Source organism: Stegodyphus dumicola, chromosome 4, assembly GCF_044657685.1.
Source record: "Stegodyphus dumicola isolate Sdum_Otavi_A_Nest chromosome 4, ASM4465768v1".
NCBI classification, from domain to species: domain Eukaryota; kingdom Metazoa; phylum Arthropoda; class Arachnida; order Araneae; family Eresidae; genus Stegodyphus; species Stegodyphus dumicola.
Window position 1 is genome coordinate 141,567,370 of NC_140771.1, and position 23,897 is coordinate 141,591,266.

The 23,897-nt window shown below is 34.5% G+C and overlaps 2 protein-coding genes across 2 annotated transcripts in view; one reads left to right on the forward strand and one right to left on the reverse strand.

Annotated features, from left to right (window-relative positions):
• LOC118192307 (uncharacterized) overlaps positions 1-23,897 on the reverse strand; it is a 154,868-nt gene that overhangs the window by 61,686 nt on the left and 69,285 nt on the right. The window lies entirely within an intron of this gene.
• On the forward strand, positions 19,418-21,120 carry Ddx56 (putative ATP-dependent RNA helicase DDX56). The gene has a single exon (XM_085815563.1). The coding sequence runs from the start codon at positions 19,452-19,454 to the stop codon at positions 21,102-21,104; it is 1,653 nt and encodes a 550-aa protein (XP_085671689.1). The 5' UTR covers positions 19,418-19,451; the 3' UTR covers positions 21,105-21,120.

Here is a 23,897-nt window from a genome sequence, read left to right on the forward strand (position 1 = left end):
TGTGGAAGCCCTAATTTGAATTTGAAATTTGTTTTATTATCGATTTCATATTTTATAACACTTCAACGAATTTTGGATTAAAAAAACTATACGATTTCAAAGCGAGTAATTCAACACCGTACGAAAAAAATCCTCTTTTTATCTCCAGCGCGAGAGACTCTAAGATACGGTCATTTTAAAATAATTTTGAGATATTGCTGTTGAACTGAACTTTATGGTTTGAGTACGTAGAACATGATATTTAATGAGGTAACACACAAAACGTTAAAAACGCTCCTTAGTTTAAAATCTGAAACCTTTCATATTTTTATTTATTAGTCCAAAGGGACGTATTAGTATTTAAAACAATAGTCCGTGAGAGACTATTGTTTTAAATACTAATACAGTTTTCGTTTTTGCGATTTTGCGTTTAATCACTAGAAACGGCGAATCACTTTTCAGACTGTTGCCACCAAATGTTATTAGTCCCGCATTACATTTGAAGTAATTAAATAATGAAAATCTGCGTAAATGGATGTATATTTCTCGCATTGTGATAAAAAAAAAGGTTTGAAAAAAGGCCATCCAAGTTTGAATGACGTAATCCTCCTACGAATATGGGCATGTGGAAGACCAAATTTGAAATTTGGAATTTGTTTTATTATCTATTTCATATTTCGTGAAACTTTAACGACTTTTTGAGTAACAAACTCAAAGATTTCAAAGCAAAAAAAATTTTGTAAATATAACGCTGATTTTTGTTGTTTGTCTTCTGAATTACTAGTCATAAGTCCCAAATATAAAATTTCAACATTTTATGTTAAGTTATGCGAAATACGTACGTGTAAACGTCATGATGGAACTATTCAAAATGGAAATTTCCTTTGAAATATGAAAATCGAAATGTTTCGTGATCACAATACTTTATTTATTTCTCACAAGTCAAAAGTGTCATAAGTAACTAACTACTAATAAATTTATGATGCAATCTAAAGAATTATTTAAATCTAACACTTTAAACTGGAATAAACTTATAATATTTGAAAATTAAATATAAACATAATACTAAAATAAGTTGCGAATAATTTGTATTCGAAAAATTGGAACACGAGAGAAAAAAATTCTCACAAATTTCCTTTGTATATTAAAAAGTATTTCCTCAGAAAATAAGTATAAAAAAATGCAAGATTAATTTTTCACCATTATCGAAGCAATTCCTTAAAGAAACTGAAAATTTAAAGCATTTTACGTAGTTTCTCTTACTGATGTATATTAACTAACTTTCTGTATTCGGCATACATCTTGATTTAAGGTACGAGTAATATACAGCATATGTGTAAGTGTGCAAATTATAAAGTAGTCAAATAGGAGATAAAATACTATTTTAGCAACCAGTCTCGTGACGAAGATACCATAGAGAGAAAAACTAATTTCACTCGCTAAATTCAACGGAGGGGAGAATTAGCTTAATTATATCCACATGGTAAGGGGGGCCCGCTTTTGAAGCAGTTTGAGTAAAAATGCTTGCCGCTTTTGCGACAGTCCTGGTAAGAAAACACGATTATTTTTAAGTCGTTTCCTGAAAAACCCCGTAACGCTCGGGGGGTTAACGAAAATGTTGAATAATTTTGGGCCAATAACAGACCCTTGCGGGACGCCGCTGGCAATGAATTTCCTTCCGGAAAGGGAGTCTCCAACTCTCACCTGGAAGGTTCTTCTTTTTAGGTATGAGATATGACTTCACAAGGCTGACAGGAAAAAGAAAGTTATTTAGCTTGTAAATCAGTCCTTTGTGTCAGACCTTGTCGAAGGCCTTCTCAAGGTCTATGAAGCATGCTGCCACACCAGTCTTGTGGAAAAAAGCTCTCGTGATAATCTCAACGATATTTAGTACTTGATGGGTTGTACTGTGATGTTTCCGGAAACCAAATTGGGCCGGGTCTATCAGATCCAATCTTTCTATGTGGTCCGTAATTCTGTTGTTTAAAGCTTTCTCAAATATTTTTCCCATAGCCGGAAGAAGGCTAATAGGACGATAACTGTCTGTAAGTGAGGGGTTTTTCCCCGGCTTCAGTATAGTGATAATAATCGAGTGTTTCCACTGCGAGGGTAATAACTCGTCCTTATGCAAGCATTAAAGATGTTTGTAAGCAGCACTATACACCTTGGAGGGAGTGCCTTCAGAGCACGATTGCTGATCCCGTCAAACCCGTGAGCTTTCTTGGTATTGATATGTTTAATGATAGTATGGACTTCTTTCGGGGAGATGAATTTTATATAATCCGTATTATCGCTGATTTTGAGCATGTTAACGACATTTTGAACCTCCTCTTCGTGCTGAGGGTTGGTCGAGGGGTTGGGCCTAAACGTCTCCTCAAATTTCTCTGCGAACATATTGGCTGTCTTCTTCAAAATAGTGGGTGGATCCCATGTGACTAATTGGAGCAATGTGATACGTCCTATCTTTTTTCATCGCATTCACAATTTTCCACATAGAGCTTGTATCAGTGCTAAAATGCTCTAAAAGATAATCCCAGTTACTTGACCTGAATTCCATGATGCCGGCCTGAATTTTCCTGTTGAGGTAGTTTATAGTCCTTTTAAGTGAAGGGTCTTGCGTAACATTAAACCTTTTCCTAATTCTATTTCTTTCCTTTATGTCGCGAGATATATCTTCAGGGAGTTTATTCCTTAAGGTATCTCTGCAAGCATACGAAGAACTCTTAATCGCATTTTGAATTTTGGAAGTCAGCGAATAAATTTCACTTCCAATTTCCCCGCTGTCTCTCAGATGGGGATTACAAGGCATGTTCCGTAGTTTATCTGTAAAGCTGGTCCAATTCACTTTAGTGCGTTTCCTTGGAGGGTCAGGGTAAAAGCCGTGAAAATCACACTACTTGATAGTGGTCTGACGACAGTTCTTTCTTGACTTCTAAGTAGGGAGTCTGACTAATATTTTTAAGTAATGCAATATCTAGTATGTCTCCGCCACTTCGACAGTAGAAAGTGTATTCACTTGGGGTGACTAGCTGTAAGTTATTTGCATAGATATAGTTTTTAAGCAGACTACCATTTCTGTTACCCATCCTGGCTCTCCAGGAGCGATCTTTTGCATTTAGATCACCCGCAAGTATGGTAGGGAAATTCGTCGACATTATGATGTCTAAGTCCTGTAAGTTGATATCCTGCGAGGGGTTGTACGCTGCTACTATAAGGTAATTCTCATTGGTCGTACTGCTAGCAAGAATTGCAGTGTATTCTAATCTCGTCGTCGTCGGGAGCTTGATAGTGTTGAATTTAATGTGATTCTTGATCACAACTGCAGTACCTCCGCGGGTAGTGCTGAGCCTATCGCTTCTAATAACGCTATAACCTGGGATTTTGAACTTATCACAAGGCTTGAAATGAGTCTCACTTATCAACATAATGTCAATATCATGAGCCGATAAAAAGTCCATTAATTCAAGTTTCTTGTAGTAAACACCATTTGCATTGAAAAGGGATATCCTTAAGTAAGAATGCGTCGCATCGATCAGATTTGTCACGTGAGCATGGTTATTAGAACTCATATTCAATATTTGAAATGTATTCGATGGTTTCCATGCCGACTTCAATTTTACCCATTAGGGACTTCGCTGACTTAAACTTCGTAAAAAGTTCCTTCACTTTGCAAAGCTGCTTTTTGAACCAATCAAATATATTCTCTTCAGGTTTTCTGCCTTTCGCCCAACTGGGCCGTTTTGGCGTTTTCGTCAGTTTTTCCACCCGGCAAGGTGGGGAAGTCATCTTTATTAAAATTAAATCTAGCTTCCCGCTCTTTCGCTGAGAGTTGGGGTTCATTTCTTTGGATTTTAGGATACATTTCACATCCCTTGTACGACGAGACATGACTTCCATCACAGAGCGCACAGCGCGCCGGTAGTTTCTCCTTGGGAGTTTTGCACGTGAACGTTTCATGCCAGCCTGCACATTTCATGCAGCGGGCTCTGTAATGGCAGTGCTCTCTTGAGTGTCCATAACGCTGGCACCTGTGACACTGCACAGGTCCAGGCTTCTTCTTGTACTGTCTGACTACGACATCAAGTCCTCGAAGTTTTTCCAAATTCCAAATCTTCTTTCCATCGTTATTTCGCTTGGTTTCAACTAGAAACAAGGGTAGCATCACTACCTGACCTTCCCTATAGCTGGTCAGCTGCCTCAATTTTCCTATGGGTATTTTTAACTCCTTCAGCTCGTTTTCAACAGCTTCTACTTTCATCGTTCTGGGTAGCTTTTTTATCACCGCTTTTAGCGGTCTATCTGAGTTAATTTTAAAAGTGTGGAAAGGGACTCCTTCACTTGCGAACATGCCTGTGATCGCTCTATAATCATCAGGGGTTTTTGCTCGAATGGTTAGGGTATCTCCTTTCATTCCAGCTTTGTAACTTTTAATTTTTAAATCTTCCTCTATTATCTCTTATCCCAGTCGCCACTGAACTCGTCTAAAACGATTGGGGGAATATGGTTTGCCGTTTTTCTGGGGGCAATAAATTCACCTTCAGTATCTGTACTATCCATTTTGCCGTCATTCTGTAAATCCGCAAATTTATTTTTCTGAGGTGGTTCATTTATCTCAGTCTCGGATCGCGTTCTTTTCAGGGTATTGCGAGGGGCAATAAATCCGTCCTCATCGACCACGTTTATCTTTTTAAGCTTAGAATTTGTCCTCCTAAATTTAGAGGTTTCCTGAGCTTGCATATTTAGCTGGAGATCACTTAACTGCTCTGAAATATGCTGAATTCTCTCAGTAACCGGTCCTGCTTTCAAACCTGATTTTTCTAATTGTATCTTTTCCATAATCAGATTATAAATCTCATTAACCCATTGCCGGTTTTCACTTTGACAGCAAAAACAGACCATAATGTCTCACAAAAGTTTTCACTTTTGTCCTCAAAACGGGCTTGCCTCCAAGACTCAGGGTGTCTCAAAATCGTTTTGCCTAGAGCAAAAACATTTCTTCCCCCTATTCGTTGTCCGTCTGTTAAGCATTCAAGAAGAGAGAGTTGTAAAACTGAAGCGTACTCAAAGCTTAGATCCTCCTAATTTTCCCCTCGGGTTATATGGGCCAGGGATGAACCATAAAGCCTTCAACTTGTGTTCTGTAAAAGCGTTAGCCCGTGTCCCTGACTTATTCTATGACTGAGGTGTTTGTATGAAGCAAAAATTAAGGATTAGAGTTTCTACGACGTTTTAGCAAGATAGTATTCCTATTAATCTAGGCATTCCGAGGTGGGACAGCGTTCGAGATAGACGTCTTATCGCTTCGCTCTCTGTTGCCTTGCGTTGCTACCACCCCCGCTACTGTACCGAGTTCATCGACCTCGCCTCAAGGGCTCTGGGTTGTTTCTTCTTTGGCTTTCGCCTCGCAAAAGCGTCGCCTTAACTCCACTGCTGCACTCTTCGCTGGATAAAACAGGTCGTATTTTATTCTTTCTTCTGATTTTCTTTATTCACCGTGCTGATAAGGGTACCTTCGGGTACGGCCTCTAGTTAGGCATTTTTCCAACTTATTTGCCTCACATGATTAATCAATATGACACAACAAACATAACTGTAACTAATAATAACATAAACATGGAAAATTCACCTCCAAACTCAGAAAATCCTCACATGAGACATCTCAATGATGAACCCAACGTTCTCCAAATATTAAGTCACAAAATTACTTTATCCAATGATGTCGAAACTACCAGATCCTTCGTGGAAGATATCCAAGATATTCGTAATGACACAAATGTGATTTTGTCCGCTAGTGATCAAAAAGAACTAAACTTTCTCCTTGTTAAAGCCATTAATCAACTGCGTATGCAGGAAAACGAGATGGCCAATGCAAAAATAAACGAATTACAAACCTCCAACGAAAAGCTCGCTAAGCAATTTGAAGAGATTAAAAACTTCGGCGACATACTTCAATCCACTAGTGGTTTCAAAGAACAAAGAAAAAGAAAATTTCGCCATAGACAAACGGATTCTGACTCCGATGAGGAGCCTTCCCTCAAAACCAGCAATCGATATAAACAATTAGAGAACCAAATAGACGACATGCATTTGGACAACGAAGATGAATCAACCACTCAGCTCACTACCACCCCAAAAGACCAACCAAACAAAAGTGACACCATTCCCGCAAATAGAAAAACAAACTCCAGCCCCAAAACAAGCAGAATTGATAAAGTGCCAATTATTGTCGTAGATGACGTACCAAAAGCAGATGAATTCTTAAAAAACTTAAACAAGCAAATCGGAAAAGAGATAACTGGCACCTTAAAAGGACACCGCCTAGAAATACAGCCTGCAGACTCTGACTCACATCGATTCATTCGCAAAATAGTCGAAGAAACTAAGCTTAAAGCCCACACCTACTTACTGCCCGAAGATAAAGTTTTAAAAGTCATAATAAGAGGCTTACCCATCACCACAGATCCCCAAACCATCACTCAAGAACTTCTTGACAAAGGATTTAAGGTTAACATTATTACACTATTAAGAAACAGAAAAGAAAACAAACCAATGCCGCTTTTCTTAGTACATATACCAAAATCAGAAGAAAATAAGGAAGTATTCAAAATCAAACGCATAGGTTATATGAAAGTAACAATAGAATCATTACGCAAGAAACCTGGCCCTCCACAATGCTATAGATGCCAGGGATTTTTTCACAGTTCCCTGCACTGCACCAGAGACTGGTTATGCGTCCGTTGCGGAGGCAATCACAAACCTATAGAATGCACCCGTAGTCGCGACCAGCCAGCCATATGTTATCACTGCAAAGGTCCTCACCCAGCCAACTTCTCAAATTGCCCGGCCAGACCAAAAAACAAACAAGTTCAGTTCCAACCCAGTCCTCCACCAGCAACCAATCCCTGGACTAACAGAAGACAAGACTTTCCTCCGCTGACATCAAACCGTAACGAAAATATCGCTCAAACCTCCATTCAAAACGAAATTCTAACAGAAGAAACTACCAGCACCGCAGAATCCTCCCTGTCAGACCTCTTAGACTTCTCTACGCTAAAAACAATCTGGACAATAGTGATACAAGGACTCAAAAACATTAAAACCAAGAAATCACCTCTTGATAAAATAATCGCAGTAGTCGAAATCATTGAAAAAATAGGAAATCATCTTTAATGCTAATAAATTCAAGAACAGATGCAACATAAAAATCCTCTCTTGGAACGCTAACGGTCTTTACCATAAAAAAGATGAATTATCGAACCTCATTATTGAAATTGAACCTGATTTAATACTCATACAAGAGACTCACCTTAAATCAGCACTCAAAGTACTTTATGCTAATTATAACACCTACCCTACTGATCGTGAGACAGGAAGAGGCGGTGGCATCATCACATTTGTTAAAAGGAGCATAAAACACGCTCAAATTCCTAATTCCAGTACCACTTTCGAAAGTAACACAATAGAAATTGTAATAGAACATAAAAAATTCAAAATTTCGAATATATACATCCCACCAAATAATAATCCCAGCGCACAAGAATTGATTCACCTCCTTAATTCTAATACTTCTACCATTGTCGGAGGGGACTTCAACGCCAAACAACCCTGTTGGAAAAGAGGACCTGCTAACAAAAAAGGAAATGACATATTTAAGCTCATTCAATCAAATATAATATTCATGCTCCAGACGAGCCCACCCACTACGGGTACAATAGCGCCACCACAATTGACTTCTTCATCTCAAATAACATTACTAATAGATGCAATGTCTCTGTAATTTCAGCCCTGTCTTCCGACCCAACCCCATTGTATTTGAAATCCCCATTAATCAATACCTCCCCTCACTTGACAGAAGTATAGGAATTACAAATTGGATCAAATACTCTGAAATTCCGAATAACTCCATACAAGGTAACCCATGCATCAACAATACAGAAGATTTAGAACACGAAGTCTCAAAATTTATCAACAGCATCAATTCTGCTTTAAAGGAAGCCACCAATACTTTTTATGTGAACAAGCCTTTCCTTCCCCTGCCTGCTGATATAAGAAATATGATTAAAGAGAAAAACCGGATCCGTAAAAGATGGAAAACCACCAGGGATTCACAACTCAAACACGAACTAAACTCTATGCAAAAAGAAATCAACAGAAGAATCAAGAACTTCAAAAACCAAAAATGGACCAATTTCCTAAATAACCTAGCTATAGAGGACAATTCCCTATTTGACATTTCCCGCAAATTCAAGAAACCTTATAAACCTATTCCACCTATCCATGGATCTAGTGGAACTTCATATACAGAAGAAGATAAAGCTAAATCTTTTGCGGACTATATGGAAAATACATTCACTCTTAATTCCACTCCGTAGAACAATAACCATATTGAACGCGTCAACCAGGTGGTCAATAACTTCCTTAACACCCCTGCTCCGTACAACTTCACTTTCCTGACTACCCCAACCATCGTTGCCAACACAATCAGCGCCTTACAAACGAAGAAAGCCTCAGGGCACGATGGCATCTCGACCAAAGCACTGAAGCATCTCCCGATCAACGCTCTTACCTGCCTAACTAAAATAATCAACAACATTATCAAATTCGCTCATTTTCCTAACTCATGGAAGCAAGCTATAATAATTGTTTTTGCTAAACCGCAACAAAATCCAACTCTCCCACAAAACTATCGCCCTATCAGTTTACTTAGCCACCTGTCTAAAGTTGCTGAGAAAATTCTACTTTTCCACATTCAAAAAATTCACTCTTCCATGAATTTTCTACCAGAAGAACAATTCGGTTTTCGTAATCATCATAGCACTTGGCACCAACTTCTTAGAGTTATCAACATCATCACTGAAGGCTACAATTGCAAGCTTCCGACCGGTGCTATATTTCTCGATATCGCGAAAGCTTTTGACAGGGTATGGCATCGATGACTTATTTACAAACTAATCACTCTCAATTTTCCAGACCATTTTATTCGCTTAATAGCCTCTTTTCTCAGCTACAGATCATTCAGAATCAAAATCGGTACTGCTTACGCTACCACCAGAGTAATCAATGCTGGTGTCCCACAGGGGTCGGCACTTTCGCCGTGCCTTTTTAATATTTATACACAAGATATCCCTAAAGACACTTCTGTTCATCTTGCACTCTTTGCCGATGACACCGCCATACTTACTAAAGCCTGCACTGTTATCGCCGTAAGAAACCAACTCCAAAGCTATCTCATAAAACTGGAAAAATGGCTTACCCTTTGGAGGATTAAAATTAACACTGATAAAACTAAGGCAATAATTTTCCGTAAAGGAAACATGAAATACTATCCTCCACCCCCTGAAATATTTGACGAAGAAATAGACTGGATTAATGAAACCAAATACCTTGGAGTCACCCTTGACAAAAACTTACCTTCAGAACCCATTTCCGGTCCGTAGTACAAAAATTTTAAATCACCACAGCTACTATGCGACCTCTTCTTGGTAGAAAAAGCAACTTATCTACTACAAATAAATTAATTCTATATCGTTCCATACTGCGCCCAGCTCTTCTTTATGCAGCACCGATCTGGGGACATGCAGCTAAAACCAACACTAAGCAATTACAAATTCTACAAAATAAAATTTTACGAGAAATTATCAATGCTCCTTGGTATATTCCCAACATCTATATCCACAGAGACCTTGGAATGGAACTTATTCAAGAGTATATTAAACGATTAGCGGTCAACTTCTTTTATTCAGTACAAACCCACAGTAATTGCCTTATTAGCACTCTCAGACACTCCCCACGTCCCAGAGAAAAACATCGCTACCCTTCTGATATCCTCCCCACATAAGATTCACAACCTTAATTGACTCATTCACGCAAAACTGACTCTGCGGTTTTACAACCCACGGCTTCATCTTATAACGACACTGAACTTGACACCCGCCTTTTCTCGCCGCCGCTAGTGCGGACCTCACTCTCTTTCATCCGCCTCCCACACTCCTTTCACCCTTCTCCCTCTCTCCCCCTCCTGCTCTTTATCAGAAGTCGAGTAAAAAGATGTTTCTACATCTTGACACTCGAGAATAAAAAATACCATCTCTGTGTGTATTAATCTAGATATTACAATATAAAGCGATAAATGTTTCTATGGAAACCCTACAATAATAGTATTTAATTTTCATTTTATGCTTCTTATAACAACATTTATGAATACAGAAGTCTATTATACGATTATAGTTCCATTAAATATTTGAAATTAAATTCTGTAGAGATTTTTGTGGAAATTAAACTACATATTAAAAAATGTTTCCTGCGAACTGATTGGTTGTGTAAAGTATTATTAAGTTGGGTCAAAAATAAAATAAAGGCACTTATTTCTGTTACAACTAAAATTATTATACTTATTACTATTGTTCTATTTAATTTATCAAGAAATATAAACATAGCCCATTTCTTTCACGATTAGTAATATTGTATCCTCAAAATTTTTGTTATAAGAAGGAAATATTTTTTACCAAGTTGGATGTCAATTACGTCAAATTATGTGCATTTTTGTTTTATTTATTGGTTATTAATAATAAAGCTTCATCTTACAATCGTTCAGCCTTTGATTCATGCCTAATTGCTTCAAAAGAAATGCACAATATTATCATTCAGGTTGAATAATTGTTAAAAATTTCACAAATGTCAAATTTATTAATACTACCTTTAAATTTTTAAGTTCTAAATTAGAACTGCGTTTTAACTTTCACAAGGATTGCTGATGTATTTGTGTATGAAAATTTAGTGAATTATCACAGTTTTAATTCATAAACTTAAAATTTTAACTAAAAATTTAATATTCTATAATGTTATAATTATTCAGTTTAAAGTAACCTTTTTTATTACAAAATAAAATGTTATATTATTAACAACTTTTAATAAGCAAGCAATCTTAATGCCATCGTCTAAATATTTCAGTGTCAGTTGCTATATAAATTTGAATGAAATGATCAAAACATTTGAATGAAATGATTTTCGAGTTTCTTTCCCTGCTGCTATAAGTTAATATACAACTTTAATGTACATTATAAACGATATTTCTGTTTGAAAAATTAGTGACAGTAAACTTCTAGAAACTAGAGACTATGTTTTAATGTTACATGCAGACTTCTTTCCATCACATTCACGAAATATTAAATTTTGAACGTTCCAGAGAAAGTTAATATGAAACATTCTGCGCTTATAATAGAGAAAAGCTTATTGTCCGCGTCAAGTTGCGGTTCACGGATATGAAAACTCTCCAACACATAAATAAATAGTGGAAAAAATACGAATTCACGTAGATTTTATGTAAAGTAACATCGATTGATCGATGTGTATTTTTTGCATTGAAGAGGGGAAAAAAAAAAAAGAAAACTGCAGTTTTTGACACCATTAGGAGTCATACATTAAAAAAAAAAAAAAAAAAAAAGAGATTCTTCTGTCTAGTAGAAAAGGTTATGCTATTAGAATATGACAGAGTAGATGAGGGCTATTTGCATAAGATGAGGAATGCTTTCGTGAAGGATTTTTGTAGGAAAACTGACTCGTATTCGCATTCCACAGGTGGAAAACCACGAAAACAAATCATGCGCTCAATATTTTCGCCTGGGATCGAATACCGGTTGAACTACCTGTATTCGGCTGCCACATGTAGGACCTTTACACTAACAAAGAGCCTTTCGCTTAAGAACTGTTTATCACCTCTTTCCTTCCCCGATGTTAGGTTTTAGTCGTTATTAGGGGACGTTGTTTACTGTTGTTTGATTTCAATGAATAAAGGCAAATCAGACAAAGCCTCTCAACCTGAAAGATAAAATGCCTTCAGGCAGGATTTATAGGAAACTGGTTCGCGTTCGTTTCATGCATCAGGGAATTGCATGCATCCGAATTTTGTTTACGTTTCTTTCATTTAGTTCGAAACATACGAGGACTCTCTATTTTAAGAAAAGAATGTTTTGGGGGAGTACTTTATAAGGGTAAATTACTTGTATTAATGTTACACATGGAGGGAAAATCACGAAAAGATCCGTACAGTTAGATCGTTCATCAGTATTCGGAGCCATGTTTAACTACTGTGGTTCAATGACCTTAATCACTTGTATTCTAATGGGCCTCATGAGCACTGCATTTTTGTTGATCAGGCTAATTTATGTCAAAATCGCACGAAATTTACCAAAATTTAAAAAACTGCTTTCTGACGAAATATTCCAGTAATTTTGATTTATCTTAAATTTCGAAATGTGTCAGGTTTCTGGAGTAGGTGTACATGTGAGCATATAACATTTAAATTTAGTCATTTTAAACATAAATCAGATAGCATATCTTTTATGTTACATTGAGTAACCTTCAGTGCTATGTAATTAGTTCCCTATATATGAAAGTATGTGAAACTTAAATTAACTATAGCAAACCATTCTATAGAAATATGCTATGCTTGTATTAGTCTAGAAAGGATCAATTATGCGTAAATATTGTATTATGCATGTCAAGTAACAATTTGTCAGCGGTATAGATATCATTAATTTAAAGGAGAGAATTACGATATGTGTGGCTTTTGTTTTAGCACAGTTTTGCTCCCGTTACTTTTAAGCTAAACATATCACTTGAAATAAATTTCTAAATTCATAGGGATATTATTAACAATTCTTCTTTATAAATATAAAGTTTACCCTTTATTATATAAATAATTGAAATGCTTAAATTTGACATTCTAATAAATATTTTATCTTAACTTTTAAAAATGAATTAAATCCTTAATTTTTTCCAGTCTTATGATAATAAAATTTTAGAATCATCAGTTTGCATATCCGTATTAATATATATAAGTATATAGGTATTATAATATATATCGTATAAATTATAAGAAAGTATCTCATTCTTTTTTGAGGGCTGTTGTGATGTAAATGATAGTAGATCGGACTAGCAGTCGGAAGGTCTGCGGTTCGTATCCGTGAGAAAGCATAGAAAATTTTTCGTATTTTCTCCTCAGAAAAACGGAATGTATGGAAACGTGATAGACGATAATTCGTGAACACATGAATTAGGCCGACAGAGTCTCGTGCTTCTTGTTTTTCGCCCTATAAGTGGGAAAAAATAAGGAATTATGCCATTCTCCCCATCTTGCTACAAATGGATGTTCTTTCAATTAGAATTTGGAAGACATTGTTGGTAGAAGAATAATGACAGCCCTGCTTAATTTTCGAATTGCTTGAATATTTTGAGGGAACAGGAAAGTCCAGATTTCTACAAATTAAAAAAAAAAAAAAAAAAAAAAAGAATGTACTTTCCTCCGTTCAGTGCTGTATCTCTTTACTGACGAATTAACACCAATAGATAGGCTGTTTTCTCCTGAAAGTTCAGCCTTTGTGTAAACGATTAGGGGAAACCGGAAAAGAAATAAAATAATTTTTCACTCATGAATCGGCATCTTCAAGAAGCATCGACTCCCAGTGAGTAAAAGCGACCATCTGGAAAGATGTATTTTAGCATAAAATGGTTTGGAGATCCAAATAACATTAATTTAGAGAACTTTTTATGGATGCAATATATAATTCTTAGATAAAAGTATAAAAGTAAGTAAAAGGGGGCGATGTAGGGTGATTTTCGCTACTTTTAATTTTTAGAATAGGGTCCCAAACATATTACTGTCGACCCTGTATTTAGATTTGCTAACTTTCTCGATAACCTACCGAGTTCAAATTTTGTACTCGATAGCACGCGATATCTAACTTCTAAGATAGAAATATTCCACTTCCGGCGAACTTTCTAAGGAAAGCTTACATGCATTTAGGTTTACATATAGAGAAAAATCATGAAAATTCCATGCAGCTGATCTATTCCGTCGCTGAAAATAGAAGCCTACAAAAATTGATAGTGTTGTGTTGCTTTAGCGACTAGATTTCTCACTTTGATGTTGGAATTAGAAATATAATTATAAAGATCTCCACTAGAGGAGATCATAATTCATTATTTTTTTCACACATATAAAATCTGGTTAAATATGTTTCCTCGTTTATAAATTACAGAAGTTTTTTTTTTTTTTTTTTTTCAATAATTCCTGATATTTTAAAGGAAAATTTTCATGTATTTTATTTCTTGTAGCAGGTTTAAATAATCGTTGATTGAAACCACACTAATTTTAACTAACAATCTGAAAATGACGCAAATGACGTGAACTCTTTCATAATTATATTACTCATTATCATTAAAAAAAACTTAACTTGGGTTGAAGATTACCTCAGAAGATTTTTTTAAATTTCTTAATTTAGATGCATACAGTCTGGTAATACATATCTAATAATACATAATAATAAGTCTGGTTATACTACAGCCGTATATCAGTGGCCGATAAGACCGCTAAATATTAGTTGTTCGATTTGGATTCAAACTCAGACGAACGAATGCGATGGCTGTAAGGTATTTTTCTATGTATAACATGAGTATGAGCTATTCGTTAGAAAGTCCTCTATGAAGGCATCTTTCTCCTTAAAAGCAGATAGTCCTCGTGTGTTATACTGTATTCAAATAATCCTAACCTTCAAACTACGGCACCTATCACTCTAAATCAAGATGAAAGCTTTCTAAACAAGATTTTTAAATCGGGCTGTGGGGGTTTCAGTGGCCAATCGCTGAAACCGCTGAATACTGGTAATTCGACAGGGGTTCAAATCCTGACGAATGCGCTTGTTCTATGAAAGTTTGACGGGGTTTTTCTACGTTCAGTGTGGATGAGATCTAGTTCCCCTTAGAAATTCTCTCCATGATAGTTTCAGTTCTCTTGCGCAGATTCCAAATCCATTAAATTTTCTTTATTAAATACAATTATAATTGTTTCTTTTTAGAGAAATCGCAGGGAAAAAACTGTAAACATCAAATCGAGTGCGATTACGAATATTTTAAAACAGTTAAAATTTTGAGCGGAAAAGTTTTTTTAATACGCTCATAAGCAACTGAAAATTAGGGGAAGAAAAAAATTTTAAATTGGCATAAAATTTTTTCGATTTCTACAACAACCTATATAAATGCGTTTTCAAAAACTTCTGCTGAAATATGAAGAGTTGTATTTGTAAAGCATTTATTAGTGAGATCTGTAATTATATACTCAGCTTTTAGTTTTCATAACTTCGATTCATCAGAATAAAGTCATTAAGCGTAAGGGGGGAAAAGGAAATTATTCGTGATATAAATTTGTCGAAATTTTTTTAAAGAGAATTATTAATCACGTGTTCCCAGTAAATTATATAATACATTATTTTTCTCATTTCAATTCATTAATAATTTTATGAGTCATAAAAAAAATTTATTTTGTAAAAACTTGTTTATTTTATTCAATAATTGTTCTCAAACGAAAATTCTTAATTCCTTTTATATATACATTCACTTTGTAACTGGTAATAAATTTGTTTCCTTAGAGTCAGTGTAAGGCCTTTATCTCAAAACATCAAGAAGACTTCTCCCAGCGATAATGACAGCCATTACCCATTGTCGTCAGGGGTTGCGTGGACCCTTGTCCCCTTAGGCAATGGGGGTTGGAAGACGTACAAAAATACGGGCTAGTCGTTTTTGGCGCATTTTTTCGCTAATACAAAAACACGGGACGATCCGTTTTCGAGGGTACATTTAAACTTACAATAATCCGTAACGAACCGTTAAGAGACCTGCATAAAAGAACGAGATAATCCGGGACAAACCGTTAAAGGGTTAAACTTTTCCTTCGGTAAGTTACGGATAACCCGTTCATCTAGATATTTCCGTAAATCATCTATCTCTATTTCTGACATGGCTAGCTCCAACCTAGCTGTTAGCTACTAGTAGCCGCAGTAACTTAATACGCTGATGTAATTTAAAGCGTTTCGAAAGCGCGTCACAAGTCACAAATTTTCAGAAACGTATTTTAACACCAACTTACTTACTTCAGTAACTACTACTGACTACTGAATTGAGAGGTTTTCCTCCTTTTATAAGCTTTTGAAATCACGCACGAGCATAAAATGGTATTTTCTCGATTCTTCCCGAAACGCAAAAGCGTGCAATTACGAGATATCTATTTATTAAATGCGCGTGCTCCTGTATTTTTAATTTTTCTGGCGTAGCATTCTCTTCAAATAAGTCGCATGCATGATTGCACGGGGAAATGAAACAATTTAATAACAATTCTATTAAAAATAGCGAACTAAATAAATCAATACAAAAACCATAACAATAGTAACAAAAAGCTCGCACTTTATTTTATAAAAACAAAATACCAAATTATAATTAAATGTCTCAATTTTTACAGAAAGAGAAAACAAATAACTATGCATAAAAAAATTGAAATAAAGAATAGCATGGAAATTACATAAAATATCCAATAAATTTTATGATATGCACAATTTATGCCAGAAGTTGCCACATGCTATTTTTTTCTCTTACCTCAGTTGATCATTTGAAAAATTTTAAGAATGAAAGTGAGATTTTTCAAAAAGGTTTTACATTCTAATAAAGGTTTCCTCATTTGCGTTTGTCTTTAAATCTAAAATGTATTTTGAGTCTTAAAGAAAATTTTATTGAGTAGATACTGTTCATCAAGCTTAAAGCTTGTTTAACTTCATCTATATTTATAGCAATAGTTTCCATAATGACTGCAGCTTCCTTTACACAGTTAGGAATGTCCTTACGCAGTTTACATGCTACAGCCATCTCGTTGAAAACCCCAAAATAATTTACTTTTAGTTCATGCTATAATGTGAAATTTATTATTTGTTAAATTATGGTTACAACATGCAAGATGTGTTTTTTTCCTGGAATAAATAATAAACAAACAAAAAGAACACGGGGTTTGCAATTTCGAGACAAATTTAACAAAGTACACATGCAAACTTCCCACAGTTCACCACTGAAGATATGATAATGGACCTTTTGTACCTCATTTAATGTTACAAAAACTTAATATCACTAAGAATAGGCTTCACTTATGTCAGAACTATATTTGAAGACATCTTGAGAAATTTCAAGATACTTTCAACTCAGAGTAATTGTCAAGCAAGTTCCCATTATATAACTGATGGTAAATGAAAAAGCTGATTTCCTCACACAGAAGGAAGAAACTTATTTGAGAGTATTAGTTTCCACTTTCTAAAGCTTTTGGCAAATTTAATTTGTAGATTTTTCATGCAGAGTCATTGCAAATATATAATCGAAGAATTTGGAATACTGTGTGAATAAACCTACAAACATATTCTCAAAAACATGGAGCTGTAACAAAATTTAAAATTCTGACAGGTCTGTAAGTTAAAGGTTAAAATTAATCAAAAAAGCTTAGAATGATGAAGAGTTTGAATTATTCTTATTAATTTTCGAGAATTATCTGGTATATGTGCTTCAAAATCCCAGGAATAAAAAACTTAAAAACCTTTATTTTTTATTTATTTATTAATTTTATTTTTTTAATTTTTTTTTCTGAAGAAGCGGACCTATGCCACTTAATTCTTAAAACTAATACAAGATTTTATGTTAAGCTGCTGTTTTAGCCTTACTTTACATGTTTTTGTTAGTTAAGTATGACATACTTTTATCTGCTCTTGAATTTTCCTAATTTCAGCAATATTAATTTTACTAAACCATGCGTTGTATCAAAATAAAGTATTTGAAAGTAGATTTATGCAAGCTAAGTATGTTTTACAGAAGATTCATAAGTATGTTTTACAGAAGATTCATAAGTATGTATTACAGAAATATAAATTCTAATTTCTAAGCATAATGGAAGTCTACAACTTTAATATACATACCTACAAATGTTTGATATATGCATATTGGGTTATATGATACCTATCCTCATACTGCTTGATAGAGTACTCTAGCTGATCTATTTGTGAGATATCTACAAGACATATAACAATTTCACTAGCATGTCGATCTCCACAGCCACAGTAATCTTGTTTTGCTGATCAGGTATTATATTGGGTACAAATACTTTATTTTCCCTTTAATATTTTATGCAGATATTCAGACCAGATAAACTGAGCAAAATGTGTCCAAAAGCACATTTGTTAGGGTATAAACCTAACTATCAGTATTCCGCAGTTTTACCACTCATGGGCCTCTTTTTCAAATGATTACGAGCGTAATGTTTGTAAACGTATTGCACCTAATCTTCTGTGAGAAAATATTATTGTGGAAATCAAATACAAATAAAGTACTTTAATTGAACCGAGATTTACATATAAAAATTGGAAGATCTTTCTAATATATTATTTATGTTTCGTATGTGTTGAAATTGAGAAAGAATTCCACACTTTGTTAAATAAATAAAACAATTAAAATAATTATACATTAACTTTTAAAAAATATGATATATTTGAGATTTTTACTATCAATTTATTCAGTGTAATGTGTTACATTTCTTGAAAAACAAACATCACGCAAAATACATTTTAGAAAAAGCTAAAAATTCAAATTACATAAGAATTTTCTGTAAAAATATATAAGCTTGTAGCTTTGTGGGCTAAATTTGGTACCCAGTATTATAAGAAAGAAAGAAAGAAAAAGCAGCATATCTTTTGCACAAGAAAAACTTGAGAAAGCCCTTTTCATGTGCATTTTTTACTTGATGATCAAAAAATAAATGCGCTCTTTAATTTTTCGTGCTACAAAATGAAACAGAATATTTTACACAGTAAATACGTTTTGGTTTTTGCGATAGATCATCGTAAAAAAGACCGTAAAAGTTAGGAAGTTTATAAATCTAAACAAAAAACATATCATCAAAACATACGAAAAGAGAATACGAGTGGAAAAGAATCCAAAACAATCCCTTCAATTGCAGGCATAAAAATTGGTCTCCAAAAACAGTCTCTGGCGGTGGCTTATTCCGACTGGTTGAATTTCTTTAGTTCCCGTCGAGTTTTAACTTCCCCCGTCTAGACTTTTGACCAAGGTTTTCCCTTTTCACCCCTTCTTTTCTCAGCTTGTATTTTCATTTTAAAAATGTACTGAATATTGCACAAACACTGTTCACATACTGCAACGAGGCACTTTAAACTCCTTCGGTAATTCTATACATCATTCTATCATCATGCTGGAACTTTAAGACTACTTCTCAAATACATCAGCGTTGCGTTAGAATACAATGCAGTTTAAGACTGCATGGAAAAGTTTACCGAAAAAACACCTTACCTTTTTCCATTTCACAGAATAAATATAAAAATATATTTCACAGAATAAGTATATTCTATTTCTAATTTAAAATAAATTAAATCGCTTTTAATTCGGATTATTTTTATTCCGCATTATAGTACTTCTCCCCTGCTTTCTGCATCAAATAAAACGGAAATTGCTATTCTCTATCAAAATTCCTGTGTTAGAAAACACATCGTTCGCTCTTACAATCCATTCTTTCTTTCTTTCACCAAAGTTTTTTCTCATTTCGAGTAGAAAGACGTTATACGTGCACCAAAGAACCTGTGTCGCGTGTTTACAAGATGGAGGCTACGGAAGTTATTTCGTCAATCAGTTTTCGTGATATGGGTTTAGATGAACGAATTCTGGAAGCTATCGCACGTCTAAATTGGGCTGAACCAACTCTAATTCAGGAAAAAGCAATTCCATTGGCATTAGAAGGTAAAGATATATTGGCTCGTGCTAGGACTGGCTCAGGAAAAACAGCTGCCTTCGTTATTCCAATTTTACAACATATTTTACAGAAGAAAAAGCATTCTAACGTACGAGAGGTTTTTGCACTTATTTTAGCTCCTAGCAAAGAACTCTGCAATCAGATTCATCGAAATATCGTGGAACTTACCACACATTGTTCTCGGGATGTAACTTGCCTTGATGTTTCTCCACAAGTGGATCTCGCAGCACAGAAACCTTTACTGCTAGAAAAGCCAGATATAGTCGTTGGAACACCTATGCGTGTTCTGGCTCATTTGGAGGAAAAGAATTTACATGTTGCAAATACATTACGAAGTTTGGTGTTGGATGAAGCTGATATGTTATTTTCGTTTGGGTGTGAGAAAGACATATCAAGGATTTTAACCCATTTGCCTTCCATATACCAAGCATATTTAATGTCTGCTACATTGTCTGAAGATGTTAAAAATTTAAAAAAGCTTGTTCTGCACAACCCAGTAATCCTCAAATTAAAGGAACCTGATCTTCCAGCTAGTGATCAATTGACTCAATATCACATCAAGTGTGAAGAAGAAGACAAGTTTGTCCTTATATATGCTCTTTTCAAATTAAGATTAATTCAAGGAAAATCTCTGATTTTTGTCAGCTCTGTAGATCGTTGTTATCGTCTCAAACTATATTTGGAGCAATTTGGGATTCGGTCTTGCATTTTAAATGCTGAATTACCTGCATCATGTCGTTGTCATGCAGTCACCCAGTTTAATATGGGTCTTTATGATATTATTATAGCATCTGATGAACGAATTGTGGACGAACCGGGTTCAAAATCTAAAAAGCACAAGAAGGATAAAGAATACAGTATCTCCAGAGGTATTGACTTTCAGTTTGTATCGAATGTTATAAATTTTGATTTTCCAAGTAGTGTTGAAGCATATGTTCACCGAGTTGGTCGTACTGCACGAGGAAATGCTGAAGGCACTGCACTGTCTTTTGTTAGCATCAAAGAAATGCCTCTTTTGGAAAAAGTCAGAGAACATTTTAGTGATGAAACTGGAAATGATAAGATACATTTTCAGCCATACCTCTTTAAAATGGAAGAACTTGAAGGATTTAAATACCGTGCTCGGGATGCTTTTCGTGCCGTGACCAAGATTGCTGTGCGAGAAGCTAGATTAAAAGAAATCAAAACAGAACTTTTGAACTCAAGAAATTTAAAGCCATATTTTGAAGACAATCCTAGAGACTTGCAGATCCTGAGACACGACAAATCACTTCATACTGTAAAACTTGATTCCCATTTAAAAAATGTACCAGATTATATTGTACCACCTACATTAAAAAATATTGTTCGAGCATCAAATGTAAAGAAAAAAAATGCTCAGTTTAAAAGAAAGAAAACTCGGAAGGAGGGTAAGTCAAGTAAGAAATTTCGTAAGAATCAAAAAGATCCTTTAAAAAGCTTTCAGTTTGCTGGTTTGACAGATCTTGAGAGAAGGAAATAAAAGTTAATGTGGTGTATTGTGTATGATGTTTTATTTCTTTGCCATTTTGTTGTTATTTTATGTTAAAATAATTAATATTTTTATAATCTGAATTAAATTTTAAATGTATTATTTGAAGACATTTTAATGCTATTTCATTAAATTATAATTATTGCTTACAAAGAAAAAAGTGTTTCACCTTACTAAAAAATACCATAAGTATTTTTCAATGAAATAACAGTTTTATTAGATTTCTGATTTGTAGATTTCACTGCATCTTCAAAATAGTAATTTTGTTAGAAAATTTCACTTTAGTCTTTAAGATGCTTTAATAATAAATAATGCCCTAATAATTTTGTATGGTCAGAAACAGTATCGGACACAAATGTTGTGAATGTTAATTAAATTTGGTCATTATTAGTAATAGCTACTAAAATGAAACTGCAGTATTTTTTAACCCCTTGCATTACAACTAAACTTCACGGTTGCGGTGCCGTGCACTATAATATAACAAGTGGTAAAGTGTTTCATTTACGCTGCTCCGCATCTGCAAGTTCACTCCAGAGCTGTAACACGAGAAATAAACAATCTTGTTAGGCGATGTGTGCACCACGTTATTTCCATTTTTGTGATGAATGCCTATCGACGTGGTGTTCACGTCGCTCGTACTTTGAGACAAAAGCATCTTGAGATGTGTGTCACGTCTTTTTAGTGCAAGTGGTTAATATAAATTTAAAAGTGGTGTATAAATTTAAATGTTGTGCATTTGTCATAAAGTATTCAGGTAGTTATTAGTGAAACAAAATTTTAAATTTATGACAACGTAAATAGATTGGTTATAGTTTTAAAATTTTAATTACTGTGGCAAATGGTTGAACTTTATTTTTCATTTTAAGTATTGTATGTGATGAATTTTTTGTAAGATAAATAGTTACAAAATTGTCTGTTACATGTATTTAATTTTTTTTCATGTTTTATTTACCATAATTATTAAAGTTGAAATTAATTTTTCTATGAGGAAAGGTAAACCCATTCGGAACTACTCTTATATGCACCCTTGGGTCGCCGCATTTGGCGACCTGAGCGTTTCTCGCCAAACATTTTTGGCGAGAAACATCTTGCTGCCATATTACTATCTAAATTTTTTGTGTACATTTCAAACTTTAAGCCTAAAATGTCTCCAAAAATGCGGTTTATGCATATGCGAAAACACGTTTTAAACACACAATTTAAGCTAAAAATCCAAAACAAAAACAAAAAATTTAGATAGCAAAAACGTAAAGTTTCTAACCAAAAATATTTGACAAGAATCCATGTACACAGCGATATGTTTTAACTTTAAAAAACATTTACGAGTTGCACAATCTAGGCACTGTGCACTAATCAACAAAATAAACTAAAATAACTTTCAAACAATTAAAAAAAAAACAATAACGACAGAAAATCATGCTAAAAAACAATGAGCATAACATTCTACAAAACAAGAATAATGTAAAATGCACTTACTGTGAATGAATGCTTTTTCGAACAGCAGAAATACCAATTTCATACCGCCTTTAACGTGCTGCCATGTAATCACTGTGATATTTATATGACAGGCAGACACACTATCCAGAAAATTCAGACTATGGTTCTCAAATAAATGTTCAAAACCTTCTTTTCCTAAATCCTTGTAAGTTTTCCAGCCATCCAAAAAAATAGCTGTACAAGGCTCAATCCACTCTTTAATACACTGCATCAGTGTTTCCTTACTTCTATAATGCACAGCCACTAAAAATAATCTCCCAGACCCTCTTGCAACTATGTCTCTCATTGCAACATAGGCCATTTCAAAACACGCACAACATGAACCAATGATTAAATCACTCCAGCAAAACAGTTTTCAACATCAAAAGGGTTGCCATACAACACGCAATCGCGCCAAAAGCAGCGCAGTACACATATCGCCACATTTGGTGATCTTAGGGCGCATATAAGAGTAGAGTCACCGAGTCTTATACAGTCAAAAGTTGTTAATCCGGACTCGTCGGGACTTCGGCGATTCCGGATTATAGATCATCAGTTTAAATCTGGTAAGATGGCATGCAGAAATTATAAAATTAAAAATATGAAACCGTAATTTATGAAATAAAGAAAAATTATGATCTAAAAGGTATCAAAATTTACACACACAAAAAAAGAGCTTAATATTTATTTGTTTACTTAATTAAACATTTCGGTTGATCTTTGGATTATGGTAACTTGGCGAAAATTTGGCGACCAACTCTGCTACAGCAACCCTCTATTTTTTTTTTCCGCCGCCATTTTATCTTCACGAAGTAAAGACATGTTTCTTTTCTTTTTATTTACTGAACACTTTTTCCAACAGTCTACTAGCCAAATTACACTTATACTAGAAATTTTATCTAACAAAACTGCTTGATCATGACAAATATTCACTGCAAAATTGGGAAAAAGTGCACAATCGCAAAATCCTTGTGTGTTTTTCACGATAACACATACACATAAACCATGTACACGTCGACTTATTTTTACCTAAAAAAACATCCCAGAATTGCACAAAAATGGCATTGCGCACACTCTTCACTATATCCATGTACACTGCTTTTTTCTCATAAATTAGAAAAATTTCACGAAAATGCATGACAATTTTCTCAATCTCTAAACCCAGTAAAAAGAACATATATGAAATTACCTTATCGCGAAAAAGTATATACCCTTTCTAAATATGAACATTTCGACGTATAAAATAAATAAAATATCCAAAAACTTTTACCTCTAAATTATCTATTATATTAGAAACGTCACCAACGA

What these genes read in the sequence shown, in the direction of transcription:
- Ddx56 (XM_085815563.1), top strand. Translation starts at nt 19,452, where the DNA reads ATGGAGGCTACGGAAGTTATTTCGTCAATCAGTTTTCGTGATATGGGT.